This window comes from Carcharodon carcharias, chromosome 4 (assembly GCF_017639515.1).
Source record: "Carcharodon carcharias isolate sCarCar2 chromosome 4, sCarCar2.pri, whole genome shotgun sequence".
Classification (NCBI taxonomy): domain Eukaryota; kingdom Metazoa; phylum Chordata; class Chondrichthyes; order Lamniformes; family Lamnidae; genus Carcharodon; species Carcharodon carcharias.
In genome coordinates this window covers 124,293,418-124,313,254 of record NC_054470.1, presented here as the reverse complement: position 1 = coordinate 124,313,254, position 19,837 = coordinate 124,293,418, and the positions used below count along the sequence as shown (strand labels likewise).

Sequence of the window (19,837 nt, the reverse complement as noted above, 5' to 3'; positions counted from 1 at the left end):
TTTTAAAAGAAAAATGTTTTCCAAAATATTACATACATTAATAGCTTCAAGACAATACTCCAACTGAGTTCTAACCACTGTCTTAAATAAGTTCATCAAAACCTCCCTCCTCTTATACTGTCTGTCCCTATTAATGAAGCCTAGAATACTGTATGCATTAGAAACAGCTCTCTCTACCTGTTCTGCCACCTTTAATGACTTATGTACATATACACCCAGGCCTCACTTCTCCTGCACACCGTTTAGAATAGTATCCTTTATTTTGTACTGTCTCTCCAAGTTCTTTGTACCAAAGTGTAACACCTCGCACTTCTCTGCATTGAGCTTCATCTGCCATCTATCTGCCCACTCCACCATTGTGTTAGTGTCTTTCAAAGTTCTATACTGTCCTCCACACAGTTTACAATTGTCCCAAGTTTTGTGTCGTCCGCAAACTTTGAAATTGTCCCCTGCACACCAAGATCTGGATCGTTTATACATATCAGGAAAAGCAAAGGTCTGAATCCTGACCCCTGAGGAGCTCTACTACAAACCTTCTTCCAGCCCGACTATCCCTCAGCCAATTTTGTATCCACGTTGCCACTGTCCCTTTTATTACATGATCTATAACTTTTCTCACAAGTCTGTTGTGTGGCACTGTATCGAACGCCTTTTGGAAGTCCGTATACACCACATCAACGGCCTTTCCCTCATCAACCATCTCTGTTACCTTTTCAAAGAACTCCAAGTTCGACACAATTTGCATTCACAAATCCATGCTGACTCTTCTGAATCAATCCACGTTTTTCCATGTGACTATTAATTCTATCCTGAATAATTGTTTCTCGAAGTTTCCCCACCACCCAAGTTAAACTGACTGGTCTGTAATTGCAGGGCAGATCTTTACAATCTTTTTTGAACAAGGGCGTAATGTTTGCAATTCTCCAGTCCTCCGGCACCTCCCCCGAATCTAGGGAACATTGAAAGATTATTGCCAGTGCCTCTGCAATTTCCACTCTCACTTCCTTCAATATTCTTGGATGCACCTCATCCGGTCCCAGTGCCTTATCAACTTTAAGTACTGACAGCTTATCCAATATCTCTTCCTTATTTTAAACCCTTCTAGTGACTGAGTTTCCTCCTCTGTCACAATGGCTTGGGCAGCAGCTACCTCGTAGGTAAAAACAGATGCAAAGTATTCATTTAACACCTCAGTCATGCCTCTTGCCTTTATGTATAAATCCCCTTTTTGATCCTGAATTGGCCCTACTCCTTTTAACCACCCATTTATTATTGATGTGCTTATAGAATACTTTGGGATTTCGTTTTATGTCAGCTGCCAGTTTTCTTTCATAATCACCCTTTGCCTCTTGTATTTGCTGTTTCACAACCCTTCTAAACCTCCTGTACTCAGCTTAGTTCTCAACTGTATTTGCTGCCTCACATCTGTCGTTCGCATACATTTTCTTCTTAACTTAATTTCTTCCTCCTTTGTCATCCAGGGAGCTCTGGATTTTTTGTCCTACCCTTCCCTTTTGAGAGAACGTACCTTGACTGTGCCCAAACCATCTCCTCTTTGAAGGTTGCCCATTGTTCAGCTACTTATTTCTCGCCAACCTTTGGTTCCAGTCAACCCAGATCCGTCCTTGCCCCATTGAAGTCCGCTCTGTGCCTGTTGATGATTCTTACATTGTGATGTCAGTTAGGAAATATTTCTCTTGTAAAATATGTTGCACAAAATGATCATTAAACTAACTTTTCAATCTTTTCATCACAGTTTTACAAAGAAAATATTTTTATTTTTACATTTTCTCCCTGTAATTCAGCTAAGTATGAACCTCAGTTAAGAGGCCAAACACATGAGTTCAGAAATTAATATGGACCAAGAATTGTTCAATTCATTGAGTTGATTTGAAATCTTCAGAATGAGAGAGGAAGATCAAGCGAGTTTACTCCTGCAGTTAGCGATATAAGAAAAGAATTAATGTATGTTTAAAGATTAAGTACAAAATAATTGCCTTGCCGAGAGTTTGTATTTGCTTTGTTACTTTTCTTTTGATACTTATCTACTATGAAGGTGTATTATATTACTGATTATATACTTAGTTCATTTTTGTTCAGTAAATTCATTTGTTAAATGCTGAAGTAAAACCTGATAATGTGATGCTCTGCTGATTTCCAAAGCCACAAGAAAGTTCCTGTTGAGTCACAGGAGAGATCCAGTAGAGAGAGAAATTTGGATAATGGTATTCTGTTCTTCATTCTAGGCTCGCTATCGGAAAGTTAGCCAGTTATGAGGGTTGTTGATGATGCTCTTGAGACCTTAAGGAGTTGGGGCTCATTTGAGTGTAATCTAAAATGAAATGCCTGACTATCGACTGGGATGGGGCAGAAAAGACCCAAATGTATCACAGTATGTTTAAAGTGCAGAAGGAGGCCATTCAGCTCATTGAATTTGCACTGGCTCTCTGAGAGAGCATTCCACCTTGCCCCACCCCCCTGCTTTATCCCCCCGTAACCTTGCGCATTCTCTGTTGAATACCTTGATTGAACCTGCTTCCACCACCCTTTCAGGAAGTTTGTTCCCGATTCGAAGTACCCTCTGGGTGGAAAGAAGTTTTCCTCACATCACATTTACTCCTTTTGCCAATTATTTTAAATCTGTGCCCTCTAGTTCTTGATGCACTTTTGAGAGGGAACAGTTTCTCACTATTTATCCTGCCCATACCCCTCAGGATCTGGAATACCTCTCAAGTTTCCTCTCAGCCATGATAGAAATTTCTGTTTTTGAGCTGTCAGTAGTATTATGATAGCCTGAATGCCTAATTGCATTAGTTTTACACCAAGACAAAATTGCTGGTAGCACTTAAGCCAGAAAATATCTGTGGAGAGGAAAGAATGGAGAATGTTTCCTTGGTCAGAAACATTGAAATTTACCTCGCTCTGTACAGATGCTGCTTGACCTGGCCAGTATTTCCTGCATTTTCTATTTTTACTTCAAATTTCCAGCAGTATTTTGCTTTTAGTTTTTCACAAACCATCCAGTGATTTTAAAAAATAAATTCAGGTGATCAAATTACATATTCTTGCTAAATCAAGTGCATTACTACTTTTTTTCAGAATAAAAACTCCTGGAGTTTAGGAATTCCAGACTAGAGACCCCTGGTATTACAGATGTGTACTGTGCTTTTATTTGCTTCCCAATCATAATAAACTTTATGGTTTTCTGCAGACTGCTAACCTCTGAACCAGTGGAGATCAGTTACTAGAGAGCCAGAAGAAATTATCTGAGGGTAGCAAACTGTAAAGGACCTAGCTAGTTGTTCAGAGTTATTTTGACATGATTCGTTAGTGCAAAATTGCAACATATTGTAATACTGATTTATTTAGAAGCAAAGTAAATAGGAGCAGGAGTAGGTCATTTGGCCCTTTGAGCCTGCACCGCCATGGCTGATCCTCTATCTCAACGCTGTACTCATGTACTCTCCCTATACCTCTTGATGCCGTTAGAGTCCAGAAATCTGATAATTTCCTTCTGAATATCTTCAGTGACTTGGCCTCCACAGCCTTCTATGGTAGAGAATTCCATAACTTCACCACCCTCTGAGCGAAGAGGTTTCTCCTCATCTCAGTCCTAAATGGCCTGCCCTGTATCCTGAGACTGTGATCCCTCATTCTGGACCCTCCACCAGAGGAGATATCACCCCTGTGTCCAGTCTGTCCATCCCTGTCAGAATTTTATGTTTCCATGAGACCTCCTCTCATTGTTCTCAACTCCGGTGAATACAGGCCTAGTCGGCCCAATCTTTCCTCGTAGAAGAAACCTGCCAACCCAGGAATCAATCTGGTAAACCTTTGCTGCACTCCCTCTATGGCAAGTATATCCTTTCTTAGGCAAGGAGACCAAAACTGCACAATACTCCATGTGTGGTCTCAGCAAGGCCCTGTACAGCTGCAGTAAGACATTCTTGCCCCTGTACTCCAATCCTCTTACAATGAAGACCAACATACCCTTTGCCGCCTTAACTGCTTGCTGCACCTGCATGTTTGCTTTCAGTGATTGATGTGCGAGGACACCCAGGTTCCTTTGTACATCAACATTTCCCAATCTCTCACCATTTAAGTTATATTCTGCTATTCTGTTTTCCTACCAAAGTGGATTACTTGACAGTTATTGGTGATCTTTCAGGAATCACTGGAGTCAGGGAGGGTCCCAGAGGACTGGAAAATCGCTAATGTAACCCCCCTGTTTAAGAAGGGAGTGAGACAAAAGACAGGAAATTACAGGCCGATTAGCCTGACCTCTGTAGTTGGTAAGAGTTTAGAGTCCATTATTAAGGATGAGATTTCAGAATACTCGGAAGTGCATGGTAAAATCGGGCAAAGTCAGCATGGTTTCATCAAGGGGAGGTCATGCCTGACAAATCTGTTAGAATTCTTTGAGGAGGTAATGAGTAGGTTAGACAAAGGAGAGCCAATGGATGTTATCTACTTGGACTTCCAGAAGGCTGTTGACAAGGTGCAGCACAGGAGGCTGCTCAGTAAGATAAGAGCCGATGGTTTTAGAGGCATGGATAGAAGATTGGCTGTCTGGCAGGAGGCAGAGAGTGGGGATAAGGGGGTCCTTCTCAGGATGGTGGCCGGTGACTAGTGGAGTTCTGCAGGCGTCAGTGTTGGGACCACAACTTTCACTTTATACATTAATGCTCGAGATGAAGGAACTGAGGGCATCCTGGCTAAGTTTGCAAAGATAGGTGGAGGGACAGGTAGTATTGAGGAGGTGGGGAGGCTGCAGAAGGATTTGGACAGGTTTGGAGAATGGGCAAAGAAGTGGCAGATGGAATACAATGTGGGCAAGTGTGAGGTCATGCATTTTGGTAGGAAGACTAGAGGCATAGACTATTTTCTAAATAGGGAGAGAATTCAGAAATCTGGCATGCAAAGGGACTTGGGAGTCCTAGTCCAGGATTCTCTTAAGGTTAACTTGCAGGTTGAGTTGGTAGTTAGGAAGGCAAATGCAATATTGACATTTATTTTGAGAGGACTGGAATATAAAAGCAGGATGTGCTGCTGAGGCTTTATAAGGCTCTGGTCAGACCACGTTGAGAATATTGTGAGCAATTTTGGGCCCCGTATCTCAGGAAGGATGTTCTGGCCCTGGAGAGGGTCCAGAGGAGGTTCACGAGAATGATCCCAGGAATGAAAGGCTTAACGTATGAGGAATGTTTGAGGACTCGGGGTCTATACTCGATGGAGTTGAGAAGAATGAGGGGGGTGGGGGGGATCTGACTGAAACTTACAGAATACTGAAGGGCCTGGATAAAGTGGACGTGGGGAAGATGTTTCCATTAGTAGGAGAGATGAGGACCCGGGGGCACAGCCTCAGAGTAAAGGGAAGACCTTTTAGAACAGAGATGAGGAGGAACTTCTTTAGTCAGATAGTGGTGAATCTATGGAATTCATCGCCGCAGAAGGCTGTGGAGGCCAGGTCATTGAGTGTATTTAAGACTGAGATAGATAGGTTGTTGATTGGTGAGGGGATCAAAGGTTATGGGAAGAAGGCGGGAGAATGGGGTTGAGAAACTTATCAGCCATGATTGAATGGCAGAGAAGACTTGATGGGCCGAATGGCCTAATTTCTGCTCCTGTGTCTTATGGTCTTAGACTGCATCTACCATCTGTTTGCCCATTCACTCAACTAATCTAAATCGCCTTGAAGCCTCATTGTTCACATTCCCGCCAAGTGTTGTGTCATTAGATTTGGTTCCCTTATCCAAATCATTGATATATAGTGAATAGCTGGGGCCCAAGCACTGATTCCTGCGGCACCCCACTAGCCACGCCTGCCACTCTGAAAAATACCCATTTATCCCTACTCTGTTTCCTATCTGCTGACCAGTTCCCAATCCATGCCAATTTATTACCCCCAATCCCATGTGCTTTAATTTTACACACTAACCTCTTAGGTGGAACTTTATCAAAAGTTTTTTGAAAATCCAAATACACTACATCCATTGTTTCTCCCTTATCTATTCTGCTATTTACACCCTCAAAACACTCCAGTAGGTTTGTCAAACATGATTTCCCGTTCATAAGTCTTTGTTGGTTTTGTCTAATCCCGTTGATATTTTCAAAGTGTCCTGTTATCATATCCTTTATAATAGACTTTAGCATTTTCCCTACGACTGAGACTAGGCCAACTGGTCTATAATTCGCTCTTTTCTCTCTCCCTCCTTTTTTAAATAGTGGGTGACATTTGCCACCCTCCAATCTGCTGGGACTGTTCCAGAATCAACAGAATTTTAGAAGATGACAACCAAAGCATCCACTATTTCCATGGCCGCCACCTTTTGGACCCTGGGATGTAGATTATCGCGCCCTGGGGATTTATCGGTTTTCAGTACCATTAATTGCACTAGCACTATTGTTTCAGTAATACTAATTTCTTTCAATTCCTCTTTCTCACTAGACCCTTGGTTCCCTAGTGTTTCTGGGAAGTTATTTGTGTCTTCCTCTGTGAAGGCAGAACTAAAGTATTTGTTTAATTGCTCTGCCATTTTTTTATCTATTATAAATTCTCCCATTTCAGACTGTGAAGGAACCGACATTTGTCTTCACTAATCTTTTTACATCCTTATAGAAGCTTTTACAGTCTTTTTATGTTTCTTGCAAGTTTACTCTTATACTCTATTTTTCCCCTCTTAATCAATTTCTTGACCCTCCTTTGTTGAATTCTAAACTGCTCCCAATCCTCAGGCTTGCTACTTTTTCTAGGAACTTTATATGATTCCCATTTGAATCTAATAATATCCTTAATTTCTTTTGTTAACCATGGTTGGACTGCTTTTCCTGTTATCTTTTTGAACCAGGAAGGAATGTATAACTGTTGCAATGCATACACTTGTTCCTTTGATATTAGCTTTTTACAATGAAGTCCCCCAATCTATCTTAGCCAACTCATGCCTCATACCTTCGTAGTTTCCTTTAAGATTTAGGACCCTAGTTTCAGATTGGACTGCTTTACTTTCCATCCTAATGAAGAATTCTATCATGTTATGGTCACTGTTCCCTAAAGGAACTCGCACAACAAGGTTATTAATTAAACCCTTCTTATTGCACAATACCAAACCTAGGACTGCCTGTTCCCAAGACAGTTCCTCGATGTACTGGTCCAGAAAACCACCTCCTGCATACTCCAGGAATTCATTCGCCACAGTATTATTGCTAATTTGGTTTGTCCAATCTATATGTAGATTAAAGTTACACATGGTTACTGCAGTACCCTTTGTTACATGCGTTTCTAATTTCCTGTTTAATGCAGTCCCCTACCTTATCACTACTGTTTGAAATGACTATAGAAAATTCCCACTCATGTTTTCCGCCTTTTGTTGCTTCTTAGCTCCACCCAGGCAGATTCTACAGATTCTACAACTAGATTTTCTGAGCTAATATCCTCTCTCATTATCACACTGATTTCATCCTTAACAAACACTGCCATGCCATCTCCTTTTCCTTTTTGCCTGTCTGTCCTAAATATCGAGTACCCTTGGATATTCAGTTCCCAGACTGGGTCACCCTGCAGTCATGTCTCTATAATCGCAATCATATCATACCCGTTTACATCTATTTGCGCTGTTAATTCATCGACCTTATTGCGAATGCTCTGTGCATTCAGATACAGTGCCTTTGGACTTGCCTTTTGAACACTTTTACACATCTTTTTTGTATTGTGGCCCTATTTGCTGCTAGCCCTTGTTTCCTCTGCCTTCCAGTTTTGCTTTCTACCATTCTGTCTTTCATTTCTATCTTTGTTTCCCTCTCTTGTGCCTCCCTCCTTAGGTTCCCACCCCCCTGCCAATCTAGTTTAAACTCACCCCCACAGTACTGGCGAAGACTCCTGCGAGGATATTGGTCCTGGCCCTGCTGGGTCCAACCGAAGCACTCTAATGCACCCCAAAGCAGCACTCCAATGCTCATCCATGTTTGGTTATTTTTATGCATAGTTTCTGATAATTGCCATCAGAAAACTTAATTATGACCTTTTAGATGTTGACCTTAGGTCAGCAGTGGCACTCTTGCTTCTGAGTCAGAAAGTTGTGGGTTTTGGCCCCCACTCCAGAGATATGAACACATATTATAGGCAGAAACGTAAGTGCAGTGCAGTACAGTCAGATGATACTACACTGAGGTCATGTGTACCCGTTAGGGTGGACATATAGATCACATGCCACTACTCAAAGAAGAGCAGGAAATTCTCCTGGTGTCCCAGCCAACAATTCGTCATTACCTCATTGCTCTATCTGGAATTTTGTAAGCGCAAATTGGCTGCACTTTCTGCTGCAACAGTGATTACATTTTGGAAATGATTTATTTGCTGTAAAGCACATATCGATATGCTGAGGATGTGAAAGTAACTGTATAAATACATATCCTTTCTTCCTACTTTTCATCTTTTCTTTTGCTTGCTCATTCTTTGTTTGTTTTGTTCACTCTTTCTTTACACCTTTCTGTTTCTTTGTTTCCAACTTCCTTTCCTTCCCAGATCATTTTTAACAGCTATTTTGAATCGTGGATGAAATGGAATAGCAAAAACAATTTCCTGTTAATTTTTCATTCTATCTAGTTCCCAAATAAGAGGCTAGACAAATGACCAGTTCCCAGGATTTCTAACTAGGGTCTCCCTCAGACTTCCTGGCTATCATAGGAAAGGTGAATAATGGAGAATCACAGATGCTAATCCATACATCATGCTGCTGTTTCAGCTTATTTTTCTACTCTTGTTTTTGAGCAGTTGGCCTTGTGCTAAATTGATGTTGACTCCTGACTAAGCAGAATTCTGTTCTCTCCCTTCATGCTGAAAGGCAGCTTATATTTGACTTTCCCTGAAACCCCAAACTTGCAACAAAGTATAATCATACAGCACAGAAGGAGACCAATCAGCTCATTGTACCTGTGGCAGCTCTTTGAAAGGGTTATCCAAATAATCCCATTCCCTTACCCCTTCCTCAAAGCTCTGCAATTTTCTCTCCCTTAAGTATTTATCCAGTTCAGTTTTGAAAGAGTGATAGATGCAGATTCATTGTCATGCAGTGCACTCCAAACCATCATAGCTAGTGATGTGTCAAAACAAAATCTCATGTCGCCTCTGGTTCTTTTGCCAATTACCTAAAATCTGTGTACTCTGGTCACTGATCCTTCTGCCACTGGAAACAATTCCTCCTCATTTACATGATCAAGTTCCTTTATGATTTTGAACACACTATTAGTTCGCCCCTTTTTTTCTCTTTGTAAGGAGAATAGCCCCAGTTGTGCTCGTGTCTCTATGTAACAGAAAGTCCCACAGTGCCTTTATGACTTTCCTTGGGCTTTAGCAGTGACATCTGTACTTTAAACAATTTGTGCAGATTTGTTTTACTTGGTTTGTAGTATTTTTACATTGAAGGTGCTGAAAATATAATGCTTCTGTTCAAAATTTCTTTCCACCAGCATTGTGTTATTGCTGAGTCAGAAGCAGGCACTGGAGGAACTGAGGCAGAGTGTGCAGCAGATGAAGTGTACTGAGGCTAAACTCTCTGCACAGAAAGATCTGTTGGACCTAAAGGTCAAAGAGAATGATGGGAAGGAACCACCTCCAGTACTAGCCTATGAAGATGATGCAAGATCTATTACTTCAATGGTAGGTCTATATACAATATACATTGTCTTACAGTGGTATTCATTCAAATTTAGTGATTGGAGCAAAAAATATGAAATAAAATTCTAACTGAATACTACTCATCACAGACTCTTAAAGTGTACTGTCTTTGACTAATAAGATAGCTTCAATGTGTTTGCTAGGTCTATCAAATGTTCTTGAGGACCAATAAATTTCAATAAATCTGTATTAGACAAGGAAGTTGATCCCTCCAAGTTAGAAAGGCAGTGTAAATGCGATTAACTGATCCATCAGATTATTACTTGAAAAATAAATGTTTCCAAGGGGAAATGAAAAGCTGTTTTAATTGGAAATTGGCTTTCAAAGGGCTGTGATACTTATTGCGTAAATGGCAAAATTTGATGTGCATTAAATTATGATTATATTCTGAAATTTTATGCAAAATGTTAATGGAGTACACACTTCATTTTACATGCCTTCGACATTTTAACAGCAAATCCAGATATTTGTGAAAGAACATTGTAATTGTTGATGTACTTTATTTCGGTCACATACAATGAATAATGACTTACAATTTGTCAGCCAAGTATGTCAATTGTTGTGGCTTCAGTTTGATACTTTTTAATTCCCTTCTGCTTTCCTTAAGCTTTGCACCAACATTGCCAAGAAGTAGGCAGAAGGGCAACTTGTTCCCAGGCCACTGCCAAACTACTCTTGAACTGTCAGCAGCAATGTTTGTGAGAACAATTTGACCATCTGCTCTGTATCACCGCCCCCGTTTGACTTCTCCCTTATTTTGTGTATTGAAAGCCTCCCTCCCATCTACTGCATCAATTTCATTTCCCTGTTTGGCAACAGAATTTACTTTGCGCACTCTAAATTTGAACCTCATCTCAGTTGCAACAAACTCTTTCCAAAATTTGACTGCAATGTGTACCTATATTCTCTTGACAACATTCTTATTCTGAAGCACATCTTCAAATGTTGTATAAAATTAATCCAAAAGCAGGAAACTGAAACAAAAACTGAAACTGGAAACATTCAGCAGGTTAGGCAGCCTCTGTGAAAAGAACATACTGCTCACATTCCAGGTTTGGACTCTTCATCTGAATTTAAGTTAATACAAATAACCAAATTTAAAACAATGCAAACAGAAGAGATAATGGAAAAAACATACATGTGTCCATGTACATTCACTCTCAATTTGTCACTCATTTTAAGTGTGAGAGATTTTGAGGTTTCTTAATAATGGTTATAATTGGTTTGAATGTGTGCTCATGATTTACGGTTACATAGATTCAGAGGTATTTATTATTCTCATAGAACATGTTGATTCAAAGGATACTCCAAGATAAGGTTTCATAATGATTTTATTCAAGACCTCCCAGAACAGCAACTGATTACTGTCTTTGTAATCACTGATAGGTATTCATTATTCTAAAATCATTAGTAGGACATGGTGAATAAAAGGATATTCCAAGATAAGGTTTTTTCATGTCTTATTCAAGAACTTAGAGTAGCAACCTAGCACATCAATTAAAGTTAAAGTTGTAAATAAGTAAAATAAAATATAGTTATCTGTGGAACTATAATACTTTGGAAACTATTGGGTAATTGTAAAGGTTGATCTTGGAATTTTTTTGAACTGAAATGCTGCAGGATGATTTTCCATTCTTGCAGTACTTGTGTAGCTCACTGAGAGGCTCTAGTGGCAGCAGCCAGGTACTGTAACATCTGTTTCAGTCATTGAAAAAGGATACAATTTTGGAACACACTGAAGTTTTGTAATGTTTAAGTCTCCTAGTCATGGAAGGGGGATTAAAACTGTAGTAAATCCTACAGTAGCTTGGGATAAACTGAGGGACGGTAAAGTGGTAATTATACTTCGATAGGCTGAATGACTTTCTAGCAGTAAAACCGTTCTGAATAAAATTCATAGAACACAGTGAATAAAAGAGATTATTTACAGTTTTGTGCAGAGAAAATGTAGACTAATTGAGATCTCTAATTTAAGCATAAAGATTGCACCAAGTACTTCAGTTGATATTAAGTTCTATTGAACCTCAACAGATACAAATCCTTAACAAAAATAAAAATACCTGGAAAAACTCAGCAGGTCTGGCAGCATCTGCAGAGAGGAACATGGTTAATGTTTCGAGTCCGTGCAACAGTTCTGTTGAAGAGTCATACGGACTTGAAATGTTAACTGTGTTCCTCTCCGCAGATGCTGCCAGACCTGCTGAGTTTTTCTAGGTATTTTTATTGTTGTTAAGGATTTCCAGCATCTGCAGTTTTTTGCTTTTATCTTAGGATACAAATCCTTCACTGTTCTCCACTATTTTTTAGTTAACTAGCACCGTAGTTGATTAATCTCCCTATTTGTGAGTGATAAGAAAATTTCTGCTCAGAATGCAGAGCTCCAATTGCTATTACGATCCTAAAAAAATCATAAAGGCAAAAATAAAGGGATAATGGATGATAAACCAGAGGGGAAGAGACAGCAGAGTTAACAATCTTATGGAATAGAAGGTTACAAGATGCTGGAGTGGGGCTTGAGGACATTGGAATTTACATTAAATTTGGAAAGATTGGACTCTGGCATGAATGCTTGAGGGATGAGTGAGAACAAAGAAGAATGGAATAAGAGAGGGTGGTGGTTGGGGGTTTGCTCGCGTGTGTGAGTGTGTGTGTATCAGTGCTTTTTAACTAATTAAAATGGAAACACTCTCTCATTGCCAAGGGATGCTGTTTAATTAGTCTATATTGCAATTCACCTATTGGCTTCCTGTGACTGTGGCAATCCAAGCATAAATACCTCAAGCAAAAAGCTGCTCATACTCTCGGCTTCATGGATCTCTGATGCCACCAAATACAGTGAAACAAATCAAGAGCTGAGTATAGGGCAAGAAGAAGTGGGAGTTAATCTTTCAGATGTCGGAGGCCATAGTGAGTAATTCTGAGGACAAAATAAAGGTGTATCTTGTGCCACAGTGATCATGTCACTAGACTAGTAGTCCAGAGACCCAAGCTAATGCTAATCACACCATGGCAGCTGGTGAAGTTTGAACTCTATTATTAAACCTGGAACATAAAGCTAGTCTCAATAATGGGGGACTTATCACCATTAACCTGGGATTGACAATGACACAGCTATCATTGATTGTTGTAAATACCCATCTTGTCTGCAAGATTAACTCCCACTTCTACTTGCCCTATACTCAGCTCTTGATTTGCTTCACTGTATTAGGTGTCTTGTAGGGGAGGAACTCTGCCACCTTGCCTGCTCTGGCCTACATGTGACTCCAGACCCAGAGCACTGTGGTTGACTCTTAACTTCCCTCTGCAGTGGCTTAGCAAGCTACTCAATTCAAAAGCAATTAGGGATAGGCAACAAATGCTGGCCTTGCCAATGACACCCACATCCCATGAAAGAATAAATATTGATGCACTAGTGGAATGTGCAATGAAGTAGCAGTTGACACTCCATGTTAGTAAATTTGTGTAATTCAAAATTGAATTGTACTTTGAGGAAAAGGTGTGTCATGTGGAAGAACTGAAGGGTTTGACTGAAGAATGGACAGGCAGAGCATGGAAGAAATAGATGTGAGGGGCAAATGGGCTGGTAGGAGGAGTAATGGCCTACATTCGGAGTAAAGGCACTCTGAACAGGATGGGCTGGAGTGGAATTGTGTACATTTAGGCAAGGCCACACTTTTCTTTTAAGTTAGTTGGGTTCTGACTGATTTTTCTACTGAAACACTTGGCAAGGTTTTGACTCCTAGAAGTTGACTGACTAATTTACTCGGTTATGAAAGAATAACACAGTCAATATTTCTGCACTGATTAGAGGAAGCGCATTGCAAATTGCATTTCTGGCTCTTGTAGTAAGGAATTTAGAAGCACCAATGCCATTTCGCCATTTTAATTATGTATGATGTTGTCACAACATTTATTAATTGAGATCGAGATGCAGGCTGTGACTGGACTGAGTACAGCAGGGTTATCATGTAATGTTAGTTCATTGCCATTTTGCTGAATGTGTCATGTAACATCAACATCACAGTGCCATCTACACGCACAATATCATGGAATGTTGTGTCCAGTTAGGATTTTTATTGCATGATAGGACTGAAATTGTTATTTTTGTTATTTTTAACTAAGGGGCATTAATGATTAATACGTCTTTTCTCCATACTTTTCTGCTTAAATGAGCAGTCCATTTCAGTCACTTTAATTTTGTGCATCAAATCTAACTTACAAGGAGTATTATTGCCACAAGTAGACTCATTTCTGCTCATCATATACTCATGACCAATCAGCAAATTAGGACCAAAGCATTTTTAAAAAATGAATATTGTTGCAATCATCAGTTGATTGCCGTGAACAATTGCATCAAATATTGGAGATACGATCCTATAGATCAAGTACCAAACATTTATGAAGAGTAAATATCAATTTTCTTAAAAATGCTAGGTTAATATTAATTGCACCAATTAATTCATAATTTGCAAAGTATGTTCAGGTATGACAGAGTCGCAGGGTATCAGCCGTATATGCAATCTCAAACCCGACTGCAACCGGCTGTGTATGAACAACTTCTAAATTAATGATTACAGGATAACCCTATAATTTATTCCCTAATTCAGTTAGTAAAATGTATTGATTGATTCTGCCTTGAAAAATGGTCAATGGCACCTCTGCCTCCCTGATATTGAAATGCCCAGTACTGTGGTTGTGAGACGTCACTTCTTTCCTTATGTTACACATTGACAGGAAAATGGAGTTGGGGAACAAGGGATCGGAATGTATCTCTGGTTCGGTTCAAAGCTGCACTGGCCAAGTGTCAGTGTTCAAACAAAAATTGCTGATGGGGAGCTCAGTGGCCAGTTTTGTATTACAGCTCTGCTCCTGGTAAAGGAATAAAAAGGTATACCTGCATTGCTGTCATTCTACATAGATCGTCATCTGTGTGAAGCATCACTTTACTAGAATTTGAACTCAATTCAGCATCAGTATTTTAAATTACTTGGGTGCTTGGTCTTGAAGCCAAAAAGGACAGATTTTTACTCAACAGCAGCTGCAAGATTTGTTTCCAAGGAGTACACTTTATATTTAAAAAATATATATATGTTCCTGAAATTTTTATTTCATTCCTCTACTTTTCAAGAAGTTTCAGGATTTGGATTATTGAGCCTGATGAGTTACTGATCAGTAACAAGTTGCACTTGGGTCGTTGTTGATTTCAACTACCAATCAACTTGAATTTATATATTGCCTTTATCAAGCAAAAATATCCCAAAATGCCATATGAATGCAAGTTACTATTGTTAACATTCCTGCTCTTCAGAAAATGGCCTTGGACCTGCTTGTCCTAATATGGTCCTACTTATAAAGTGCAATTGATGATCCCTGTTTAAAAACTCACCTTGCTTCCCTGTAAATGTAGCATTGTCAGAAAATGATGCTTCTGGCTTCCTGCTTGTAATGAATTGAGATCCATCCTGTTTCAAATTACTGAGGGCAATTTTCACTTTTGTCTTTAAAGTCCGTTCTAGTATATTGTGCATGGCATTAAATCACACCAAAATCTCGAGTGCTTCAAACTCCAAGCTTATTTGCACAGTTCTTCCGGTTTCAGGGTGCAACTGGAACAGATCTGGGGATAACACAAGCGATTGAAGAGAAAAATTATACTTAATTGAAACCTAAAAGAATAATGACAGTTAACAGTCTCTCAATGGATGAACAAAAATTAAAATGGCTTTTCAAAAGCTTCAGACCCATAAACAGCTTCTGCCAAAGCTTAAAGGACAATGAGTGAACATGGTAGCTGAAAGTCCAGGATGGTGTACAAGAGATACTACAGAAGATTTTTCTTTGTATCACTTCAAACTAGGCCTGTCAATGATATTCCTGTATGTATGAATGTATTCCTGGACATTAGGTTATGTGACATATGATAACATCACATTTGCACTGCAAGTGTTATTACACTTAACATCATTGAGTGTCTCTGTACTCTAGCATTCCTCAAATAATTATGTTGTCATATGAAATAAGTTTAGAATCAAGGGGAATGGAAGAATTTATTCTATATGGAAAATTGGAGAACATAATATGAAGCATTAGTGAAAGGGTAACATTTATTTGGTTCATCAAAGCAAAATGCTGAGTGGCCTGGCACTGTAGGTTAAAGAAATCTTACTAAGCACTGGCATGGACCATTTTTTTAGAAATTTGAACTTTAGTTTTAAGCGCTGCTGCAGTCATTAGGGTAGCAGGGTCATTTTAGGCCGCTGGGTTTTGTGATTTGTCTCAGGCCCAGGTGAAGGTCCCATGCTCAGGCCACTGGCTACGAGCCATAGTTAGTGGCGGAATCAGTGAATTTTCAGTGATGATAGCAAAAGAGAGAGCATCTCAAAAGATAGTGGCAGTTTACAGGCAGAGGATCCTTTGGAAAGAATACTTGTATTTCCTTTAGGTACATGAGGAAGGCAACAGGAAACCATTTCGTTTATCCTTTTCCCTCATCATATTGCTCATTGAAATTGAAAATAGGAGCATCTGATGAACAACTGAAGAGGAAAGTACAAGACTGTGAGGCGTGGAGAAATAAGCAGAGAACCTGACATTAAGCAGATCACCATTGTAGATGTCAGTATAGAAGTTGACCTTTGAAGCCTTAAAATCCCTCCAAAAATGGGTGTTGTATGTCAAGTATAAAAGAACCGCTGGTATGGGTGTTGATGGCCACTATTTCAAAATGTTGTTGGCATCTAAGCAAACAATGGGAGTGTCTGAAATTCCCATGAATCTTCGCCACACAGCCTGTCTTGCCTGCCTGACCCATTGTGCCCAGCTGCAGTAAGTCCTCATTTTAAGCCGCCTCGTTTTAAGTCATTTAGCCTTAACGTTGGTTGACTAATGGTGCCGGTATTCCCATTGAGCGTCGCAAATTTTGTTTACAAGTCCTTTCACACCGGATTTAAGGCCCGAGTGACTAGATTGGTGCTATTTTGGAGTGACCTCTGCTGCTCCCTGGCTCTCCCTCTCGCTGCCGACCCTCTGGTTCGTGGCCTCTGCCACTCCCTGACTCTCCTTCTTGCTGCTGACTCTCTAATTCGCAACCTCTGCCGCTCCCTGCTCCACCCTCTCGCTGCCGACCCTCTGGCTTGCGGTTTACTCCTGCAGGGAGAGGAATAGTCCACAATGATTGGGAGGGTCAGGGAATGGGATGTGCGGTGAGTAGGAGAGTGTAAAGTTAGCATATTTCTTTTATTTTTAAATTTTGTTTTAAAAGTTATTTTATTTACCAACATAGGAATTGAGAAATGTAAAGTATTTCAACTTACAGGGTGTGATGTTTTAATTTTCCTTTCTGGTGACAAATGTTCTACAGGACCGAACTACAGTTTTTATAATAAAAACAGAAAATGCTGGAAAAACTCAGCAGGTCTGACAGCATCTGTGGAGAGAGAAACAGAATTGACATTTCAAGTTCAATTTGATTCTTCTTCGGAGCTGCTTTTATATTGGTTTTATTGGGAAAATTTGATTTGCTTAAGGATGGTTCACCTAAAGTTGCACTTTTCAGGAATGCAATTATAACTTTAAATAAGGACTTAACTGTATAAAGTATCAATAAGTAAAACATGCATTTGTGACCTGAAAAATTGAGGCCGACCACTATGAGTATAGCATATCGTGGCTGAAAAGAGGAGTCAACTTATATGTTGTATATATACAGAAACATGATTTTTGGGGCTGGAATTAAGTTGTTTCATGTATGCTGGGTCGATTTATATGCCGTGCTTTATGATACTATTACTACTGCTGCAGTTGTATTAACAGATGGCAGCAACACACTTCTGATCTTCATGGCCATTTGCGAATTTTGACAAAGAAATTTGGTTAAACCTTGTGTTAAACTCAAGGAATTAAGAATATTTACTGGCCTGCCTGGTTGCCATTACATTCATTGGACAATATGTGACCATTTGACGTAAAAGCAGTTTTTTCATTAAAGCAGTTGTTCTTGTCCAGAAGAGCCACTGTAGCAATCTCCAGGGTGTGACTAACTGCAGCAAGGCAGGAGCAGGTATTAGTCAAGCACTGATTCACGTTTTTGAGGAATGTGCTGTGTTGGAAGGTAGAATATGGGCTGGAATTTTACACAAAGGCAGGGCCAGGGAGAGAAGTCATGGGCCTTGGTGCTTCTCCTGTTTCCAGGCCCACTAATCACATTATGTAAAAATTTTAAATTATTGAATTAATAAGTTCAACAGTTGTTTTTTTCCTGCGATTTCTATTCTTTTCACGTAATACCAATTTTATGACAATTGAGTATGATATGTTAAACTTTACATATATAATAAATTGCAATGATTGAACAATCAGCTTGTCAAAGTACACTGCATGATATTCATTTCATGTTCTGTTCATAAGTCTTCCTGGAAATCATTTGAACAGCTAAATCTTTCATTTCATATCCTCTGACTCAGAGGATGGTGAATGGCAGTCCATCTGTCATTTGTATGAATTAACCATTGTAATTTGGCATCAATAAACGCCCTTCCACACAGAGAGCCATACACCATGGAATTTAAAATGTGGATAGAATAATATAGCACAGAAGGGGGCCATTTGACCCATCAAATCTGGGCAGGCTCTTTTAGCCCCACTCTTTCCCATATCCCTGGAATTTTTTTCTCCTTCCAAATACTTATCCAATTGCCTTTTGAAAATTTCTATTGAACCTGTTTCCATCACTTTGTCATGCAGAGCGTTCCAACCATTCATTGCAAACAAGAAGTTTTTCCCCATGTCTCCCTTCCTATGTCAATCACCTTACATTTGTGTCCTCTGGTTCTTGACCCTTCACTTACTAGAAACAGTTTTCCTTTATTTTCTCTATGGAAGCCCTTCATGCTTATAAATACATCTATCAGATCTCCTCTTGGCTTTTTCTGATCTAAGGAGAATAACCCCAACTTCTGCAGCTATGATCCCTCATCCCTGGAACCATTTGAGTAAATCTCAATAGCCTCTCCAAAATCTTGACATCCTTCTTGAAGTGTGATGCCCAGAATTTAATGTAGTACGCTAGGTGGGGGGTGAACTGGTGTTTTATATAGATTTAGAATATCTTTCTGAATTTTGTACTCTCTTCCCCCCACTCCCACTAAACTGCTAACCACCCAACTTCCTTTCCTGGCCCCCATGCTAGCTGAAGAGGTTTATAAAGTTCACTATCATCAGATACTGTCCCTTCCACATTTGAAACTCCTGGAAAACCAATCTGAATCCCTCTGTCCTTGCAAATTAGCGCTCTATCTCCTATGTCCCTTTCTTCTGAACAAGCTGTTGCCTCCATTGCCCAACCTTCCTGCAAGTCCATTTTTGAATCTCTCCAGTCAGGATTCTGCCACTGCCACAACACTGAAACAGCTTCAAGCCAAGTTGCAATGTCATCCCCTGTGATTTTGACTGAGGTGCATATCTGGCCTTAATCTTCCTGAAACTTTTGACATGGTCCCACCAAAACACACTTTAATTCATTTTGAGTGCCATCCAGCTCTGAGATTTCCCTCTCTTGGCCCCAGTTTTAGCTATTTGATCATAGCCAGAACTTTTGCAACAATGGCTTCTCTTCCCACCCGTGTACAGGCTTGCTTCCACATATATGTTGAATTTGCTCAGCTCTACCATCTCTACCAACTCTCATTACACCTCCAAAGCCTCTGTATTGCCAGCCTCCTCATCTGAGATCCACACTTGAATGATTCAACAGAGGGTGGTAAGTGAGAAGTGACTGAGAAGCATTCTGGGAGAAGTCAGCACGGTCACCGCAACTCAGAAGGGGATTGAGGACAAGGACTCTTGCACTCAACAGGAGGAAGAGCATCCGACAGAGGGCCTTAGTGAGAAGTGACTGAGAACCATTCAGGGAGAAGTCTGCAACTCAGAAGGGGATCGAGGAGGACCCACTGTCGAAGAATGGAATACCCCAAACATTACATTGCTGTAGTGTTTCCATCCCTCACTCCTCCTCAAACAAAAAAGGAGAGGGAGAGGCAGTACCTTCAGGAGTACACCAGACCTGCGGGGGACGCTCTTCTGAAAGTGGATTTAAAAAAAAACAGCTGATTGGTGAGTAAATCCTGGTTAATTTGTTTTCAAATCTATTAAAGTAATTCATTGCTT

General features: G+C 40.0%; 1 protein-coding gene across 2 annotated transcripts in view; it reads left to right on the top strand.

Annotated features, from left to right (window-relative positions):
* The window catches only part of fer (fer (fps/fes related) tyrosine kinase), a 416,238-nt gene that overhangs the window by 134,187 nt on the left and 262,214 nt on the right, over positions 1-19,837 (top strand). For both annotated transcript variants that reach the window (XM_041185738.1, XM_041185739.1), the window contains exon 9: positions 9,466-9,655. In XM_041185738.1, the coding sequence (XP_041041672.1) occupies positions 9,466-9,655 (190 nt within the window). The remainder of the gene's footprint in view (positions 1-9,465; positions 9,656-19,837) is intronic.